This window comes from Crotalus tigris, unplaced genomic scaffold, assembly GCF_016545835.1.
Source record: "Crotalus tigris isolate CLP2741 ecotype Arizona unplaced genomic scaffold, ASM1654583v1 scf7180000017742.2353718, whole genome shotgun sequence".
In the NCBI taxonomy this organism is placed as follows: domain Eukaryota; kingdom Metazoa; phylum Chordata; class Lepidosauria; order Squamata; family Viperidae; genus Crotalus; species Crotalus tigris.
Genome location: NW_024096609.1, coordinates 2,214,983 through 2,235,660, shown reverse-complemented (window position 1 = coordinate 2,235,660; position 20,678 = coordinate 2,214,983). Strand labels below are relative to the sequence as shown.

Here is a 20,678-nt window from a genome sequence, read left to right as displayed (position 1 = left end):
TTTTTTACTTTACAACAAACAAAATACATTTTTTTCTTAACAGTACTGTGTTATATATCTCATACATATTACAGTTATTTACAGAAATTATCATACATTTTTATTTCTCTATTCTAGCCAAACATAGCATTTATTCCATATCTCGTAAAATTCTGTTGTTTCCTTGTCCTTTATTTCTAAGGTAAGCTTGTACATCTCTGCGCATTCTAGTATCTTATGAATAATCATTTCATTTGTTGGTGTCTTTTCACATTTCCAACACCGCATACACAATGCGAGCCGGTGTTATGATGTGTAGAACGATGTATTGGATTTGTTTTCTTATCTTTGGGTTAATCACACCTAATAAAAATAATTCGGGTTTAAGTTCAATTTGTATATTTGTTATCTCCTGTATCCATCTCCTTATCTGTTCCCCAAAAAATCCTTGCTTTGGGGCACTGCCACCACATATGGTAGAATGTTCCCTCCTTATTTTTGCAGTGTAGTTCATTTTAAAGGGGCCTAGGAGATGACCTTAAGATTGTAGCAATCAGAGAAACTTCTGAAACTTTTCCACCTGTATGGATGTGAAATAGAGGTGAGGTTTGGCTGATATAGAGTTTCCTGCTTGAGCAGAGGGTTGAAGCAGAAGACTTCCAAGATCCCCCCCCAACTTATTATTCCGTATTTCTTGAGAACATTTAGTTGGCTGGAGCTCCACAGCAGAGCACAGAATCTAACATTACTGAGTGGTGTGAGTATATACAAATATTGTGTCCCTGATGTAGGGGTAACATTGGCAGTGGGATACTTAAAGGCAAAGGAGTTCTATTGCATGTTTGGCCACTGTACTTATACCAGCACAAACCTATCTTCAGTGCACATGTTAATTTCCCCTTCTAATTGCCCAGATTATTTTATATGTACAAGCGTAAATGCATCCATACAACTTTCACTCTTTCCATATGGCCCTTGGGAGAGGCTGTCCAACTGCATAGGAAGGAGAAAGCAATAGGCAGAAGAATTGAGAGGAATGGGTAAAAATGAGAGGGAAAAGGAGAACTGGAGATCTCACTTTTGTGCCCATGTTGAAGGAAAATATTTTGAAGGAAAGAGTACTTATAGGACAGACAGCTGTTGGTAGCATGCCCTAGTTCTTCTAGTTTTCAGGGTCCCCAAGTGGCAAATTGCTAAACTTTGCACATTTTCAGACTTTCAATTGCTGAAAAAATCCAGTGGGTGATCTCTGTTATATGAATGTAAATGCTTCATCTTCTAGCTTGCAAGGGACTTGCTGCAAGGACCACAGAAGCTTTTAAAAGAGTTGGCACTTTACAGAGGGGTTCAGAGTGGGCTGAAGCTTTGATGGGAGGAGCCAAGAGCTGAATTGCACCATGTTCCTTGTAAATTAAATTTGGGTTCATGGGCTTTTAAAAGTTTTACTTTAGGAAGCGACTAGGCAGGAATGGAGAAGTCCGGGCCTGTTGCCTGTCTGCCAGCTACTCCTAACATTTTATTGTCCCCATGGCATCCATGTGGCATCTGCTAAGATCATGGTAAGGATTTGAAGGCAAGTTGTGAGAATCCACAGTGCTAAATTACTCAGACCCTTGCTAAGTTTCATTTTTCAAATACCGGTGGGATGACTACATAGAATGTAAGGAAGCCTTGAGATTAGACCCATCTGAATGTTGAGGAAGGAAACCATTATATTGTCCTGAAGCCTGAATCAGCATGAGCTTGGTCACTAACTGAGTGGGGCTATTTTGTCTTTGCCAAAAAGCCCGTTATGATTTATCTATTTGCACTCTTAACCATTTCATTTCATAGTTCCTCATTCACCAAAGACCAAATTACTTGCACCACTTGGTCCCTTTTGGAGGCAGATGGACAATTGCCCCAATAAATGGTACTTTTGAAGTATAGATCTGTACTTGGAAGGAGATGGATCAACACATCTCACTTAAATGGATTCCTTGAATCAGCCAAACGTAATTCCAAGAAGGTCTTTTTTGGGGTGGGTAGGTTCCCACTGACTCTGGGTTTTTGAGCGATTGGAGGCAAAGGATGATCAAAAATGCTTATTTCAATAGCTGTGAGCCATAAATAACCAGGTTTAGACATTGCACTGTGATTTGGTATACTTAACTCTGGTTTTCCAAATAAATCTCAGTTAGCTGGGCTCACAAACCAAAATCAAACCAACTGCAAGCAAAATGATGCTGCATTGGTTAGGAAGATTTGGATCTTCAACCTGACAAAAAGAAATGCTGTACCAATTACAATTCATAATGGTTGTGCATGCTTTAAAAAACACTTTCAACCTTCTACAAATGTGACTATAGCACTTCTCTACTATTTATTAAAGCAGCCCAATTTTTATCAAGCATCTCCATGTACCTGAAAATAGGATGGTGCTGCTTTAAGAGTCTACCAACATGACTCTTAAAGCTAGTAGCATTTTTTTTAGACTCGCACAGTTCCTTCAAAAGTCTGGCTTGCTTTAATGAATCACAGAGGCTGTGCTTATATGAAGTCACAAACAAATGTTAAATATACACTACCCTATTAAAATCAATTGGCCTATGCCACTTCCCACAAAATAAAGCCTATGTGTACCACTTTCATATCATTGGCATGTTGTATGTTGGTAGAGATTTTAAGGCTGGAGTGGTGGGGATACTCTGAAGATGATCAAAGCCTATGCCTGAATTAAAATCATTATGTTCTTGTTTCAGTTAATGGCTTTGCGAATCTGGAAAGGCCTGGGTCAGCTTGAAGCCTACATTGGTGCAGATGAAGGGGTGGCTTTCCAGATGGACAACAAGATGTACTGGGATTCACTAGGAAATGGTTCACACTGGGCTGTGGAAGGCGTGCCTGAAAAGAGAAAGTCAAGCAAATTTTGGCTGATTCCAGCAACATCTGGAAAAGTTATGTTGAAAAACTGGCTAGGTTTGTTTCTTGCTGTAGTGAATGTATGTTCAAGAAAAAAAATCGTCCCCATCCAACCTGTTCAGTACTCAACAAAGTCATCCCTGAGTTTTGAAGTCTATTTCAGGGATAATATGGTAGCCTTCCGGGCTTCCAATGGTCTCTTTCTTTCCAGAACATTTAGAGAATTCAATGGCCTGGAAGCAACCAAGTTCTTTCCTGATGAGACCTGTTGTTTTCTGCCCCAGATTGGAGATGCTGATCTCCCAACTTTTGAAATTGTAAGAGTGGTCCCGAATGACTTTTCCCTGACTCAGTACCACCCTCATTTTGTAGACAAACACACCTTCTACAACAGAAGCTCGAGCTCAATCCTACACACTTTTGGCCTCAACTGGGTCGTCAACACTACCGACAGAGTGATTTGGAAGCATCTCTGGGGACTTGGATTGCCTTCTTCCTGCAGTTTCAGGATTGAGGACGCAACACTCACCGTGAAGTACACAGAGAACAATCAGCAGAACTTTTCTCTGATGAGGTCAGTTCTGGAGATCATAGTCAAGAAGGTGGAGGTACCTCCCAGCACCAAAGCAATAGCAAGCTTTTGGGTCGACATAATGTATAGTGTGGTTGTGCCATTTCTTGCCACCATCCAAAAAGTGAAACCCTCTGGCGACGTGGAGCAATTTAATGAAACCGGAGCATGGAGGGGAATGGTCTATAGGAACCCTCGAGTAGAAGTTGCAATAGAGCCTTTGTGTGAGCCTTGCAGAGGCATGTGAAGCTGTGGAAAGTGCTTGTCATCTTTCATAATAACGAGGAGTAGCCCACTTCCCAGGAAATGTGTCTACTTGGGTTTTATAATGCATCGGTCAGTGTTCTTGAAGCAGGGGTCTTCAAACCTGGCCCTTTTATGACTTATGGACTTCAACCCCCAGAATTCTTCAGCCAGCGTGCCTGGCTGAGGAATTCTGGGAGTTGAAGTCCAGAAGTCATAAAAGGGCCAAGTTTGAAGACCCCTGTTTTGAAGGATGAGATTACTGCAAGGACTTGGTCCCACCTGTTCGTGGCTTAATAGAAGGCCTCTTTCCCTCACTGGTAATTCTTTTTTAATCTCCTGCTTTAAGTGTAAAATAAAGGCAGTTTCCCTTTTTACTGAAAGGAGGAGACAAAGTTGCACATTTCACAGTGTAAGCACAATAACAAATAAAATTTGTCAAGCTTCTCTTTTGCACAAAAAGTGTCTGGGTCATTATTTGTGCACAGAGGAATGATTGAGGACACTTTTCTTGAAGGAACAATCAACATCATATTCTTGGCTCATGTCAATATTGGAGACAGCCCGGGATACAGTTTAATGTTCAAAACTGCCAACCCACTTCACTATTTTGAATCCTATAAAATTCTGAATTGAATCCTTGGTCTTTTATAGGACCATATAGAGTATTATTTATTTGGCCACTTATTTTGCACATTGTTTTCAATATATACTGGATAGAAAATTAAGTCTTGGTAAAATAATTTATCTTGATGGCTTCAATTTTTCCTAGCCAAGACAAGTTTAGTTTCTTTTTTTTATCTTAAGATGTCAATTTGGTAAATATTTTAAAATTAATCTCTACTTTTTTGTCAATGAAAATTGCTACTTACTTGACCATTTTTCCCATGATGTTGAATCCCATTACAAGATGTAATTATTGCTTTTCTCCAGTGGTGGGATTCACCCAGTTCACACCAGTTTGGCAAAACCGGTAGCTAATTTTTTGTTTCCCCGGCCCAGAATGGACTTCCAAGAGTGGCATCCACACAGAGAACCCATTGTTCAGATATTTGAATCCCACCACTGCTTTTCTCCCTCTGCTAAATTCCATGTTGATGTTGGGAAGTTGTTTTTATTAATGTGGTAACCTGACACAAAGCCATTCTGCTGGATATATCCATTAGCAGTTCTAAAAATGTTTGGGTTGAATGATTATGAACACCACTGTAAGCATATAATTTTGTTTTTTGTTCTTGAGCTATGAGTTTAACTCCTGCCTTTTGTTTGGACATACAGTATTTTCTTTGCTAATGGTAACAAAGAAGAGGAAAGAGGTGGCGGGGAGGGGAGGACCTTTATTTAATTCAGTATTTCTCAAGCTTAGCAACTTTAAAATAATGTGGACTTCAATTCCCAGAATTTCCCAGCCAGCATTTCCTCTGGAGATAGATGCAAAAGTTCCTGTATTCAGATGCACTGGTCCTCCAATCAAAGGTCTAAAAGCCCTGAGGTCTTCAAATACTAAAGATTATATTTAAGAATGGGAATAATCAAGCATAATATGCAAAAATGGACAGGGTGCAATTAAGGCTGAACTAGACGTGGTACATTGTGTACATTACAAAGTTAATTCATAATACTTTCCCCCTTCCATTTTTAAACTAGTTCAATCCATTTCAATATTTTAATTACTACCATCACTGCCACCTCATGGCTAAAAAGTCAGGTAATGGGTGATGGGAAGAAGTTTTTCTCTGCCTGAGACTTTGGAAAGACTACATAGAAAATGCCAAATTTTAGCCTACATATTGTTTTGATTAAATAAAACATTGTATTCCCTCGTTGGCAATTTGTGCAAAACTGGGGTGCTGGAAATTTGCAAAACAAATTGGGATTCCTGATTGCCCATCCTTCCCACTTAGAAGCTTTTTCAGTTAAAAACAATAAAACACTTAGCTGTTAAGAGCTGGATAAAATAGAATGGAAAACAAGGAGTTCACCCCAGGCGTCATGGCGACACAGATAAAAGAAACTAGAGCTTCAGTTTCCTAGTCCGATTTCGCTTCATCTGGAGACCCAAAGAGGTCCGAAAGTCTCCCTGAAGAGGCAACAAGGAGGAAGGGAAACCTTGGGAGTTCAGAGCCAATGGCGGTTGGCCCAAATGGACTGAGGAAGCTCTTCAAACAGGCGGGAGAAAGGCTGCTGGCAAGTACGCAGACAGCCCAAGCCACAGACAGCCGGGGAAGAAGTGAAGAGCTGCGGCAGTGCCGCCAAACAGCTGACTGTCAACAATGTGATTGATCTGGGTGAGATTCTTTTTTATTTCTCTTCCCTATGGAATTTTAAAATATAATTCCCTGAATTGAATAACTTTTAAAAGTAAAAAAATCCAGGAAGACATGGGAAGAAGAGAATTAAAAGTGGCAAGAAATCTGGAATGGGGGAACAAAATTAAGGAATATAAAAAATATGCAGAAAAGATTAGAGACTGTTTGAAAAGAAAAAATGATAATCTGTTGTTGGCTATTTTTTTTTATTTGGGAAGATTTTTTTACTTTGTTGTGAAAGAGCATTTTAAATAAAAGTTTAACTACTGGATAGAGACACTATAACTAATGAGGACATCTAGTGGTGAAGGGAGATACTACAATAATACAGAAAAAAATCAGAAGACTGATGACCTTGAAACAACATCTGTGCTAAACAAAGAAAATCCTGTGTTTCTACAAAAGAAAAAACAAAGATTTTTTAAAACTACATCTTTCAACTTTAGACATAACTATTATAGAAAGTATTTAGAGACAAGATTTTTTTTTCTTTTCTTTTTTCTTTTTTTCTCTAATATTTTTGAACTTATGCAGTTGGTGTTTTTTATTTTGCTGGATTACAGCTTAAAGTAGTTGGCCTTTTTTAAAAAAACAAACAGACTGAGATTAGCCTAAAGCAGTTGGCTCCTTTCTAAACCTGGATTATAGCCTAAAGCAGTTGGCTTCTTTTTAAATTTGGAATATAGCCTAAAGCAGTTGGCTCCCTTTTAAACTTGGATTATAGCCTAAAATAGTTGGTTCCTTTTTAAAGTTGGATTATAGGCTAAAGCAGTTGGCTTTTTTTCTCTTCTCCCTGTGGACTTACAAAATTTGCCTGATTGCACAATGAGTGCACTAAACCTCACTAAAATTACAAAAAGTCCTGCTTCTGCACCTGCTTCTGGAACAACCAGTCCAGCAAGTAGGGATCTATTGAAGCAATGTTACAATGAGAGAAGACAAACAACCTCCAAAAAGAGATGCATGAGACCTTACAATTAATGCAAGAAATGATGCAGAAGAATCATCAAGAAACAAAAAGCAACCTTGATAAGCTAAATGAACAAATGCTTGACATAAAGATACAATTTGAGGTTCACCAACAAATGATCCTTAAAAATGAACAAAGAATTCAGAAGGTGGAAGATCAATCAGAAGATACTGGAGAAAAAATTGAAGCACTAATGACAGAGAATGAAAGATTAGAACAAGCAGATCAAAACCTAGAAGAAGCGGTCGCTGTTTTGGAAATGGAGAAGGTGGTACACTATTTGAGATTCCAGAACATACCCGAAGATAAAGAGGAAAATATAGCAGAAGTGATTATTAATTTATTAGCAAAGGCCTAGAAATGGAAAGACCGGAGATGCAGCAAGAAGTGGATGAAATATTTAGAATGAATTCAAGCTATGCAAGGAAACACAAATTGCTCAAAGAAGTCAATGTAAGATTTATGAAGAAAACAATGAAGGATGAGATATTAAGAAGAGTTAGAGATGATCCATTACAATATAAAGATAAAGAAATAGTAGTGCTTAAACAGATTCCAAAGAGAATAAGGGGTACTTGAAGACAATATCATTACTTGACTACAAAGCTGATTGCAAAAGGAGTAAATTTTAAATGGGTGATGCCAGAAGGGATTTTAATCAATTGGAATAACACAAGATATCGTTTGGACTCAGTGCGAAGGTAGAGGATTTTGATGAAAGATATAGTGCATTTCTGGGAGAAAGAACGCAATATCAACAAGAGGATTGAAAAAGCCAGAAACAGACAGAACAAACAATAAACAATTACACAGGTGGAAGAGAAAAAAGAGAAGATGAATCAAGAAGATGAGGGAATAGTAAAAGAGTAGAGGATTACAAGATCAACAAGACCTTAATATAAATAAACCAAAACAAAGAAGGAAAATGAATTTTTTTCAGTGCATATAAATGGATTGAATTCCCCATCAAAAAGGAAAAGAATTTTCAAACAACTACAGAAATTAAACATTAATATAATTTGTTTGCAAGAGACACATACACAAAAAAAACATCATCATAATTTTTTGGAAAATCCAAAACTTAGTAAACTCTATTATACATCAGCTCAACAACAAAAAAGAGGAGTAGTTATATATGTCAAAGAGACAATAGATTCCAAAATGATTTATGCAGATGAAGAAGGAAGAATATTAATAGTAGAAATATTTTTAAATCAAAACAGATACTTTTGAAAACAACATATGCACCAAATAATAAACAAGAAGAATTTTATCAAAACCTTCACAGAAAAATAGTAGAAATGGAATATCAAAATATATGCTTAATTGGGGATTTCAATGCAATAGTAGACGGGACATTAGACTATAAAAGCAGTAAATCAGGGAAACAAGGAAGAAAAAGATTACCTAAGACTTTTTTCAATATGATAGCGGAAATTGGTATACAAAATATCTGGAGAGAAACGAACCCAGGGAAATCACAATACACGTTTTATTCTAATAGTCATAAATCTTGCTCCAGAATTTATATGATTTGGATGATGCCTGAATTAAGGGTTAATATGCAGGAAACTGAAATAGAATTAGGTACTTGGGCAGATCATAACCCCTTAAAAATGGTGTGGAAAGGAATGCAGAAAAAATTAAGATGGAGTTTGAATCAATCTATATTAAAAGAGAAAGAATTTATAGACTTAGCAACAAAAGAAATGGAATTTTTCTTCAAAGAAAATAAAAAGATACAACATTACAAAATGTATGGGATACAGTCAAAGCATATTTTCGAGGCGTAGCGATAACATACATGGCAAAAAAAATAAAGAAAAGAGACAACAATGTCAGTTGTTAAGAGAAGAATTAAAAAAATTAGAACTTGAACTACAAATAAACCCACAAAAGAAAATATTGAAAAAACAAATGGAAATAATAAAATATAAATTAAATTTAATAGAATTAGAAAAATTGGCACAACAAATTAAAAGGGCAAAGCAAAACTTCTTTGAAAATGCAAACAAACCAGGAAGATGGTTACCTTATAAACTTAAAAAACAGAAGGAGAAAAAAATTGATAAACAATTGAAAAATGTATGTAATGAATTTTTATTGGAGGAAAAACTCCCAAATACCTGGACAGAAGGTAATGTTACTTTGATACCAAAAGAGATCTGACCCAGATCAAAAACTATAGACAGATATCACTACTGAATGTGGACTATTAAATCTTCACTTCAATAATAGCTGAGAGGCTGAAAAGAATTTTGACTGAATTTATACACCCAGATCAAAATGGATTTTTGCCAAAGAGACAATATACAGTAATTTGAGGGTAATACTAGATATATTGGAATATTATGAACTTCATCCAGGGAAACAACTGGCACTAGTATTTTTAGATGCCCAAAAGGCATTTGATAATGTTTCTTGGCAATTTATGATTCAACAACTAAAAACAATGGACTTTGGTCAAAACTTTATAAATACAATTCAGATAATATGTCAGAAACAATCAGCAAAAGTAATTGTAAATGGGGATTACACAGAGAATTTTGATATATGAAAAGACACAAGACAAGGGTGTCCATTATCCCCATTGCTATTTATCTTAACTTTGGAAGTTTTAAATAGAAACATTAGGCAAGATCCAGTAATTAAAGGATTGAAAATAAAAGATGAAACCTACAAACTGCAAGCATTTGCACATGATTTGGTATTCAGTTTAGAGGAATCTTTAGAGACGATTCCTAAACTGTTGGAAAAGATAGAACAATTTGGAGAGATAGCAGGATTAAAGATAAATAGAGAAAAAACTAAAGTGATAGTTAAAATTTTTACGGATAAACAAAAAAAGCAATTATTAGAAAAAATAGAATTGCAAATAGTCAAAAAGGTCATATATTTGGGAATATATTTGACAGCAAGATGTTCAACAATAAAAGAAGATAATTACATTAAATTGTTAAATCAAATAAAGCTTGATTTGGAAAAATGGAAGAATCTTCAGCTGTTGATGCTAGGAAGAATTGCTACGGTGAAAATGAATATATTACCAAAAATATTATTTTTATTTCAAATGATACCTATAAAACTGAAGAAAAAATTATTTGAAGATTTAAACTCTTTAATTCAAAAATATATCTGGCAAGGAAAGAAAGTTAGAATTCAATTGAAAATATTACAAGAAGCCAAGGGAAATGGAGGCTTTGGCTTGCCGAATTGGATTTTATATTATCAAATATCAGTGTTAACATGGATAAAAGAATGGATAACTCTTAAAAATAAAAGATTGCTGTATCTGGAAGGACATGACCTGCAACTTGGTTGGCATGCTTTTCTATGGTAAGGAAAAAATAAAATACACAAATACTTCCAAAACCACTACATTAGAAATGCATTATTATTAACTTGGGAAAAAATAAAATGTAAAATTTATTTGAAAATTCCAGGATAGCTTTCAACAATGGAAGCATTCATACATCCAATCAGTCTTGATAAAATATGGACATACAAAGATATTCTAAATTCTGAAGGGAACTTAAAATCCAGGCAAGAGAAGGAAAATCAGGGCATCGATTTAACATGGTGGTCACATTTACAAATGCAAGTCGGATATGATAAAGATATTAAATAATATGGATTTTACAAAGAATAGACTATATTTGATCAGACATTAACTTCTGATGAAAAGTTAATCAAAAAAATGTACAATTTCTTATTAAATTTCAAAATGGAAGATGAACAAGTAAAAGAGACAATGATAGTATGGGCAAAGAATTTTGAATATAATATAGACTTAGAAAAGTGGCAAAGTTTGTGGGAAAGAAACTATAAATTGACAATGTCAGCTTCATATAAAGAAAACTTATATAAAATGTTCTATAGATGGCATTTGCCACCAACAAGATTAGCAAAAATGTTTAAAAACATGTCAGAGAAATGTTGGAAATGCAAACACAAACCAGTTATTTATTATCATATGTGGTGGACATGTGTTAAAGCAAGGAGATGTTGGACAATAATCCACACTTGGTTAGAAAAAATGTTAGAGAAACACATAGACTATAAACCTGAATTTTTTTTACTAAGTATAACACCAAAAAAACTTGATAAGCAAAGTACATATTTGATTCTACATGTGATAGCAGCAGCAAGAATTATATTTGCACAATATTGGAAGAACGAAGAAATACCGCCAGAAGAAGAAATAAAAAAAAATTGGACTATGCAGAAATGGACAGATTTTCTTTAAGATTGAAAGAAAAAGAAGAAACAGAATATTTTCAAACTTGGGACCTATTTTATCAATGGTTAGAGAAAAGATTTAGGGATTAGGAATTTAATTTGTATTAGTGAATAAGATACTCAGACAATACATTTTTGTTGAATAATTATTATTGAACTCTGTTAAAAAATAATAAAACTTTAAAAAAATAATTTCTGACATTTATAGGTTGCGCATTAGTCAAACTTGTATTCTGTACAGAACAATTTTTGATTTTGTATGTGGCTCTTATGGAGTTTCTGAAGGCTATTGTTTTCATTTAAAAATGGTTCCATGCTTATTTTTAGGTGCTTAGAAGCTTAAATGTAAATATAAATAAATTTAAATTATGTATGTAAAAAAAAAATAGAGTGGAAAACATAACAAGAAATTAGAATTCTGTTCTGAACTTTCTTTTACTATACCAATACTATTTGTCAGATGAAACTCTCTGCATCTTTCTTCTTCTTCTTCTTCTTCTTCTTCTTCTTCTTCTTCTTCTTCTTCTTCTTCTTCTTCTTCTTCTTCTTCTTCTTCTTCTTCCTCTTCCTCTTCCTCTTCCTCTTCCTCTTCCTCCTCTTCTTCTTCCTCTTCTTCTTCCTCTTCTTCTTCCTCTCCTCCTCCTCCTCCTCCTCCTCCTCCTCCTCCTCCTCCTCCTCCTCGAAGTTTGAGAATAACCACACCAACAGTGGCAGTCATTAATCTCCCCTCCATCAACCATAGTTTGAGCAAAAAGATGGGTTTCTTTTATCTTCTACAGTTCTAAAGCTGTCAGAGACTGCTGTTGTGCAATCTCAAGTCCTCTCTTTCTCTGGAGAAAAGTTATGAAGAGATGGTCTACTCATCTTTCTTCTGTTGTCATTAGCTCTGCTTTTAGCAGAGCCATCTTCAGTTCTCCACTTTTTCCACAAAAATCCAGAAGCAGGTCTTGCTGTTTCAACAGAATTTCCTCTTAGATACATTTGATAATTAGCTAACTCAGCCTCTAGATGTGTTATATTCCATTTCCTATAATCTTCAGATCTACAATTTGCAACTATGGAATCCACAGAATACACTAGGCTAGGAAGGATATTCTAATCTGTTGGGAATGCTTCTTTCCCTCCTTCATACTTGTGCTGCTTTTATGTTTGATGACATATCTTGCTGAACCTCTTCTTGACTGCCTGCTTGACCTCAGTGTTACGAAGACTGTATATGGCAGGGTTGAGAGTAGGTATGGCTACTGTGTAGAAGACAGAAGTCATCTTGTCTGTTTGTGGGGCATAAGTGTCATCAGGCCGTAGGTACATGAAGAGAAGGGTTCCATAAAGCACCCCCACAACTGTAAGGTGAGATCCGCAGGTGGACATAGCTCGAAGTAATCCTGTTCGTCCTACAGTCCAGAGGATAATTCCATAGGAAGCTGTAATGATCAACAGGGTGATGCTCTGGATAATTCCACACACTACTAAAAGTAAGAGCTGGTTAATTTGTGTGTCTGCACAAGCCAAAGCCAGAACTAGAGGGATATCACAGAAGAAATGGTCCAAAGTATTTGCACCGCAGAAGGGCAGGCGGAATGCCATGCTGGTATGGATCGCTCCAGAGGTCATCCCTGCTGCATAGGAAGCAATTACAAGGAGATGACAGAGATGCTGTGGCATGGCAGTTGCATAGTGCAATGGGCGGCAGATGGCCACATACCGATCATAGGCCATGGCTGCCAAGAGACAACATTCGGCATCTGAGATAGCTGCAAAGATGAACATCTGAAGGGCACAGGCTGGGATGGGAATGGTGTCATAACCTTTCAAGAGCCCCAGGAGCATTTTGGGGGCTACAGTGCAGCTGGAGCACAGGTCCATCAGGGCCAGGTGGCTTAGGAAGTAGTACATGGGTGTGTGGAAGGCAGGCTCAGCTCGGATAAGAATGGCTAGAGCCAGATTCCCTGCCACACTGAGGAGGTAGATGGGCAGGAAGAAGCTGAAGAGGAGGAGCTGAAGGTTTCGTTGAGCAGTGAAGCCCAGGAGGATAAACTCGGTCACCCTGGTGGTATTGTGATGAAGAGCCATTGTACCTATTGGCATAAAAAATCACATCATACCCTTCCTCTCCTCATCCCACAAGAAATTTGACTCCGTTCTCCTTTTGTCAAGATGCTGTTTGAACCTATTTCCCCCCACTGTCTTGGAGCTATTCTAAAGCATTGGACTGTATATGCTCTCTTCCCTTTCTGTGTGGAGAACACAACAGGAATGGAACAAATTTTAAATTACCTCATTGACACTAGGATAGCAATTTCACTTCCTTTTAAGGGAGAGATTATACATATATCACCTCAAGCTTCCCAGCCTTCAACTAAATGCAGAAACAAATGATCAATATGAAAAGAAGTGATAGCAGAAATCTGAATGAAAGATTATAATAACTGCCCAAGCTAGAGAAGTTTTTTGGGGGAAAAAGGACTCCATCAAACAATGTTCTTTTATCAATCAAGAGTTTTGGTAGAACAGTGGTTAGATTGCAGTATTACAAGCTGACTCTGTTCGCTGCCAGGAGTTCGATCCTGACAGATTCAAGGTTGAGACAGCCTTCTCTCCTTCCAAGGTGGGTAAAATGAGGTGCCAGATTGTTGGGGGCAACATGCTGACTCTGTAAACCACTTAGAGGGGGCTCTAAAGCACTATGAAGTGGTATATAAGTCTAAGTGCTAAGATGCATTCGCTGCACCACCAACCTTGGCAGATTCACAAATTTTCTGTTGAGCTGACTTGTATGTATAAAATACTGCATCTATTGATACTTATAGATAGGATATTAGCATAGTGCCCACTCCCCAACTGTCCCTAAAACTAATGCAATCGAAGTTCCAGCATTCATTCTTTGAGAACTGTCATGATTATCATACAAAGATGTATATTCAGATTTAAGGCTAAATATGGGTATACACTGAATGCCAAAACTGAATCCCCCAATCAAATAAAAAACACCTTCCTAAGGCTGTATTTCTGAAGGATTGCTCATCTATCACAGAAATCAACTTCTGATTCTGCTACTGGGCAATTTCCATTATTTTGAAGAAAAATGTTGGGTACCATTGACAACTGTAGACAAGCGTTCTTTCATGGAATTGTTAAATACTAATTGTTGGGCAAGGATGACATGATTAAACCCTAAAACTGAAGATTAATGTGTAATTGTATTTTCCTTATCCAGCTTCTGATGTAGACAATCAGTTCAGTTGACATCCATTGTCATGCCTGAAATGCTACAAAATAATCTGGAATGATGACCCCTATTCTTGCCTCTTTATTTATAATGATTCCATTGTGCAAATTCTAGAGGATTGGGGCCTAGCCCTTATTGTGCTATTTACAAAAAGAGCATTCGAGACCTGCCCACTAATTAATGATCTATTAGCCTCTTAAGTATAATAAGAAAGCTCTATGCTAGACATTTATACAACAAATTAGTTGATTGGATTGACCTAGAGCATGCACTGGCAGATGAGAAAGCGGACTTCAGTCTAGATACTCTATTAATCAACACACCCTTATTCTTCAACATCTGACCAGAATATACATGTCCAAACCAGGGTCACTATTTTATACTGCATTTATTGATTTCAGATCTCCATTTAATCTAGTTCCCAGAGAAAGGCTCTAGTCTAATCTTCTGCATATAACCATTGACAGATGCCTATTATTGCTTATTCACAATCTTTATAAGAACACTAGAATCAAAGTCTGATGCAGCATGCAAGACCACTACACCAAGGAGATTCTAATCTATAGAGGAATAAAGCAAGGATTTATTCTAGTTCCTCTGCTTTTTAATCTACATGTAAATCCACTAGTGGGCCAATTAAACCCCCAAAATTAGCTAATAGACATATTGCATCCCTATTTTATGCTGATGATATAGTACTTTTATCCCAAACCCAAATTGGACTGAGATGATGTTTGAACACCCTGGCTAGTTACTGCTCTGAAAAGGTCTTTGAAATCTATAGTAATACTAAGATCGTGATCTGGAAGATAATTGGCCAGAACATTGAACAAGTCAAATACTTTAAATATTTGGGCATGGTTTTCAACAGCTCCACTAAATACAGTGCATATCAAAACTATGTTATCCAAAATCCCCCCAAACCAGCAGTTCAATCGTTTTATTTTTCCAGTATATTCCAGCAGCGCTGGAGTTGTATTCAGCTAAGGTTCATGTATAACTACTCTTCAGTGCTGGGACCTTACTCCTCATTTACTTTTACTCCTCTGGAAACGGTGCAATCCAAATTCCTAAGAGTTTTATTTCAGGTAGCCCATTAAGTCCCAAAGATAGTATTAAGGAGGGAGGCAGGACTAGCCAAAATCGAAACAGATTGCATGGATTTACATTCTTGCAAATTGGTTATAACTACTCTTTTTCCCTTCAGGTTTGAGTTTCCTACTTATAAAAGACAATTTTGAATCAGTATGGTTCATCTCACAAAAACTCCAGTATCTTGGTCTCATCAGGGAAGTGCTTCTAATGATGAGGTATGAGTGTGCACTTCGTGCACTTAAACAACATACTAAAGATCTAGAAATCTTTTTTTTTTTTTTTTTGTAATGCTGGTCTGTGACCGTAATAAAAAATTGATTGTGTAGTTGCACTTTCCTGATCTAACTCCTAATGTAGATGATCAATTAGGTTGACATACATTGTCTCTGTCTAATAACAAGCCTTAAGGAGCTTCTACAAAGAAGAGGGGGTCAACCTATTCTCCAAAGCACCTGAAGGTAGGACAAAAAGCAATGGATGAAAATTAATCAAGGAGAGAACCAACCTAGCATCAAGAAGAAATTTCCTGACAGTTGGAGCAATTAATCACTGGAGTGACTTGCCTTCAGAAGTTGTAGTGCTCCAACACTAGAGGTTTTTAAGAAGAGATTGGGCAACCATTTTTCTAAAATGGTACAGGGTTTCCTGCTTGTACAGGGGGTTGGACTAGAAGACCTCCAAGGTCCCTTCCAATGCTGTTATTCTGTTAAATGTGTCTCAATATTATTCATCCAAGGATTCACAAGGCTGGTGCAATGAATTTTTCTCAAACAAGGATGTATTGAGATATTAATATGCATGCAACTGAATGGGGGAGAAGTCACATATACTTTCATCCTATGGGTCACTTTATTTCTTCTAAAATTTTGGACTAAAACAATCCACCTTCTTCAACTCACCCTGTAGTTTAGGAACTTTATTATTTTTCTCTCTTTTCTGGTGAACCGTCTGAATTCTTCAGTCCCTTTCTATGGTGCCATCAGGATAGGACATACAGGTAGGTTAGAAGTCTAGGAATCCCTTAATCAGAATAGATAAAGGATTCTTTCCACTCCCCCCCACCCCACCCCAATGCAGCAAGAACTGACTTATCTTGATTTTGAATGCACTGAAGTAAAATACATTACTATGTAAACAGAAAGTCCCTCTGAAACTATTACTCCTTTTGGCTAATTGTGGCATGGATCGTGATCCCATCATACCTGTGCAGAGAGTATGAATCTTCTTTCTCAGTTCTTGTGAGATAGCTTTAGAAGCCTTTATTTCATGATTTCTTTTACTGTTTTATGAAGTTCTCCACCCTCCCTTATTCCACCATCATCTTCCCTCAGGCTGAAAAGATGATGTAATTCTCACTACTTCTTGAAGAAGACTCTCATGGGAACAATTTGTTTCTTTAAATGGTTAGGTGCTTCTACTTCCACAGAGACCTCTCTCTCTCTCTCTCTCTCTCTCTCTCTCTCTCTCTCTCTCTCTCTCTCTCTCTCTCTCTCTCTCTCTCTCTCTCTCTCTCTCTCCCCCTCTCCGTTCACGGGTGAATGATGAAGACTCATGGTTACAACTAACAATGCTTTATTCTCCTACTCCAACTCCAAGCAAACTGCAAAAAGCACGCAGGCCTTTATATAAGGCTTGAACCCCGGACAGAGTGAACCAATAAGAGTTCTTCTTTCTCCACACCTTGCGCATGCACACAAGGCTGGCGCCGCTCTGTCTGGTCCCGGGCAGCTTTTAGAATGCCCAGGACCATTTGCAACAATTCTGGGCCTGTTGAGTTTCCTCATCAGGCCCAGGACACAACACCCTTCCCCCCTAGATAGAACACACATGATTCCAATTCCTTACAATCATAATAAAATAAATCAAAATAAAATAATAGTCTGCTCACATGCAGACACCCTTCTCCTACTAACAGAGTTAGCCAACCAACCCACTCTCTAATGTGGAATTCGTGTGTCTATCTTCTACCCCACAAAGGTCCCATCTCCTCAACCTAGACCTGTAAAGTCCCTTGTACTGACAAGAACCTCACATACTTGCCTAGATGCTTAGGAGGGGTCTTAGCCTGTTGTGACCTATGCAAGGTTAGGGAGGGTGACTAGCCTGTCAGCTCACCTGCCCAGCTAGGCAGACCAGGACTTGTTCTTAAAGGCACCTGGCCTACCGGCCCGTCTGTTGGGCTCGCTAGACCAGGACATTTATGCACAAATTTTGCAGGTGACCCCTGGTGAGGCGTGCTGGCAGAATTGCCAGAGCTCTCCCCAGGGTCCATGAGAGCAGCTGAAATTCCCCAACTCTCTGAATTGGCTGAGGATTCCCCAACTACTCTGGATGGCTTCAGGGAACTTAGTCCCTCGAGCCCACAACCAGTCTCGGACGTGACCTGCGTTGCAGGTGTGCCCCAATACTCCCAGTCCCCTGTGGCTGAGGTGCCAGAGTCAGGAGCCACCTCAATGGCAAACCCCGCCTCAAGTGAATTCCTGTTTGGAGCTCTTGCGGATACGCATGACTCCCTGTTCGGCGCAATAGCTGAACTCTGAGGATGTCCTTGCACCACCCCTGGGAATTCCCTAGCGACCTACAGTATATCCCAGGAACAGTGAGATTGTGTCTCATAAGGTTGACCTGAAGTGTGAGATTATGTCTCAGGAGGTTGACCTGAAGTGCGACAATTCCGGGGCCCCCTCCCCCCCAAGAGCGGAGACAGTGGCGGAATCTACAGGGGACAACTGCCAACGCAATTGATCAATGTGACGCTGCAGGATGCGGCCATTGCCCAAGGTAACTTCGTATGATAGAGGTCCAGAGATCTTACAGATGACAGCAGGAACCCACAGATGACAGGAGTGTAGTTCCTAGCCCAGACCGGATCACCCAACTGTAGTCTCCTTAGTGCCCGCGGATGTGACACCTGTGAAGCCACCCGGTCTGGGTGAAACCTGTCCAATTTAGTAATGAGTCTGCAACCCCAGTGGAGTTCAGCTGGGCTCTTCCCTGTGGTCGTGCAAGGTTTGGTGCGGTGTGCAAGAAGAAAGTCAGCTAACTTGTAATGCCAGTTACCATAAGTCAGTTTCTTGAGGGCATCTTTGGTGGTGCGCACCATTCTCTCTGCCAGTCCATTGGAGGATGGATGGAAGGGAGCCAATGGTGCATGCCGGATCAGGTTGGCCTGAAGAAAAGCCTGGAACTCAGAAGACATAAATTGAGGGCCATTATTAGAAACCAGTACATCTGGAAGACTGTGTGATGCAAAAATTCCTCTCAACACCTGGATAGTCCTGGCAGTAGTAGTGGAGGAAACAGAAACAACCTCTAGCCACTTAGAATGGCTATCAACAACAACCAGGAAGAATTGCCCCTGAAAGGGCCCAGCATAATCTATATGCACCTTGGACCACGGGGTTTGAGTTTCCTCCCACCTATGTACTGGGGCCTGCGGCATTTCAGACCGAACTGTTGGCACGCTTGGCACCCATGCATCTGGGCCTTGATGGCTTTATTGAGCCCAGGCCACCAAAGATGGCTGTGCGCAAGCGCTTTCATCCTGACTATCCCTCATGCAGAGAGATCAAGATTCTAGACCTCAATGAGGCTGTGATGACTATCCTGCTACCCCATAAAAGGCACCCATTAAAGGTAGACAGTGCATGTCTCCTTTGCCAAAAACTTTGAAATGTCGCATCTGGACACGAGTCAGGCCATCCTGACAACACCCATGTCAGCACGCGTGATCAGTGGCAGTTTCAGCAGCCACATCCCTAGCATTGAGGGGAGATTCAGGCAACTCCTGAATGGAAAGAATATTTATGGCAGGTGCAGGGTCTGCTTCTACCTGAGTTAAAGGCAAACTGCTTAGGCCATCTGCATGGCCCATTTCTTTTCCAGGTTTGTGAACTAGAGTGTAGTCATATGCTGACAGGAAAATGGACCATCTCAGCATACGAGGAGAAATGATATGTGGTGTCTGTTTCTTAATAGTAAACAAACCCAACAGAGTCTTATGGTCTGTATAGACCGTGAAGTGGCAGCCATATAAGAAATCATGAAATTTCTTTATGCCAGCCACTATGGCCAAGGCTTCTCTGTCAGTCTGGGCGTAATTCCTCTCTGCAGATGACAGAGTCCTTGAATAATAATAACAGGGACTTGAGTCCCATCAGCCTTCGGATGGCTAAGAACTGCTCCCACCCCATAAGGAGATGCATCACATGCGATGCAAACAGGCAGTTGCTCATTGAAATGCGCTAAAACAGCATTAGAAGTGAGCAAGGGCTTAGCCTCATTGAAGCTCTTGTCATGGACTTTAATCCACTGCCAAGGAGCTTGCTTGTCTAAGAGCCTATGTAATGGCTCTGCCACTGCAGCTTTGTGTGGGAGAAATGCATGGTAAAAATTTAAGAGCCCCAAGAAGGCTTGCAGCTCACTCTTGGACTTGGGGCTTGGGGCCTGTTGAATAGCTTGTAGTTTAGCTTCAGCAGGGTGAATGCCTTGGGCATCAATCCTGAAACCTAAAAAGTCAGTGGAAGTGACTCCTACCTTGCATTTATCCTGCCTTAGCTTAAGGCCTGCTTTTCGAAAACAAAGCAAGACAGCCCTTAATCTTCCTGCTAAATTTTGAGATGACTCCCCAGCAATGAGGACATCATCAAAGTAGGGACAGACCCCAGGAATACCTCAAAGTGTGCTCTCCATAACACTTTGGAATATGTCAGGGGCTACATTGACTCCAAATTGCAGTTTCTTGACCTTGAATGCCCCCCTGTGAGTTACAATAGTCTGGGCCTCTGCAGCTGCCTCATCAACAAGTAGCTGTTGATAGGCCTGTGCCAGGTCAAGTTTCGCAAAAATGCCCCCTCCCCTTGATGAAGGCCAGGATGTGGCTTACAACAGGGACTGGATAACCATGCTGTTGCAATGCCTTATTCAATGCACACTTTTAGTCTGCACATATACATATTTCGCCATTAGCCTTTAGAGGTGTTACTATGGGTGTTTCCGATGGACTAGAATTCAAAGGTTCTAAAATGCCCTGCTGGAGCAATTTGTCCAGTTCAGCATCTATCTTACCTTTGAGGGCAAAAGGGACCCTCCTAGGCTTAACCCTGATGGGCGTGATGGTTGGGTCTAACCGTAGCGAAATGG

General features: G+C 39.0%; 1 protein-coding gene across 1 annotated transcript; it reads right to left on the bottom strand.

Moving 5' to 3' along the window:
* Window positions 1-11,889: 11,889 nt before the first annotated feature.
* Window positions 11,890-16,794, bottom strand: LOC120306608 (olfactory receptor 5C1-like). The gene is made up of 2 exons (XM_039340178.1): window positions 16,739-16,794; window positions 11,890-13,290 (listed from the first exon to the last, which is right to left on the bottom strand). The coding sequence occupies exon 2, from the start codon at window positions 13,283-13,285 to the stop codon at window positions 12,356-12,358; it is 930 nt and encodes a 309-aa protein (XP_039196112.1). The 5' UTR covers window positions 13,286-13,290; window positions 16,739-16,794; the 3' UTR covers window positions 11,890-12,355.
* Between the last annotated feature and the right edge of the window lie 3,884 nt (window positions 16,795-20,678).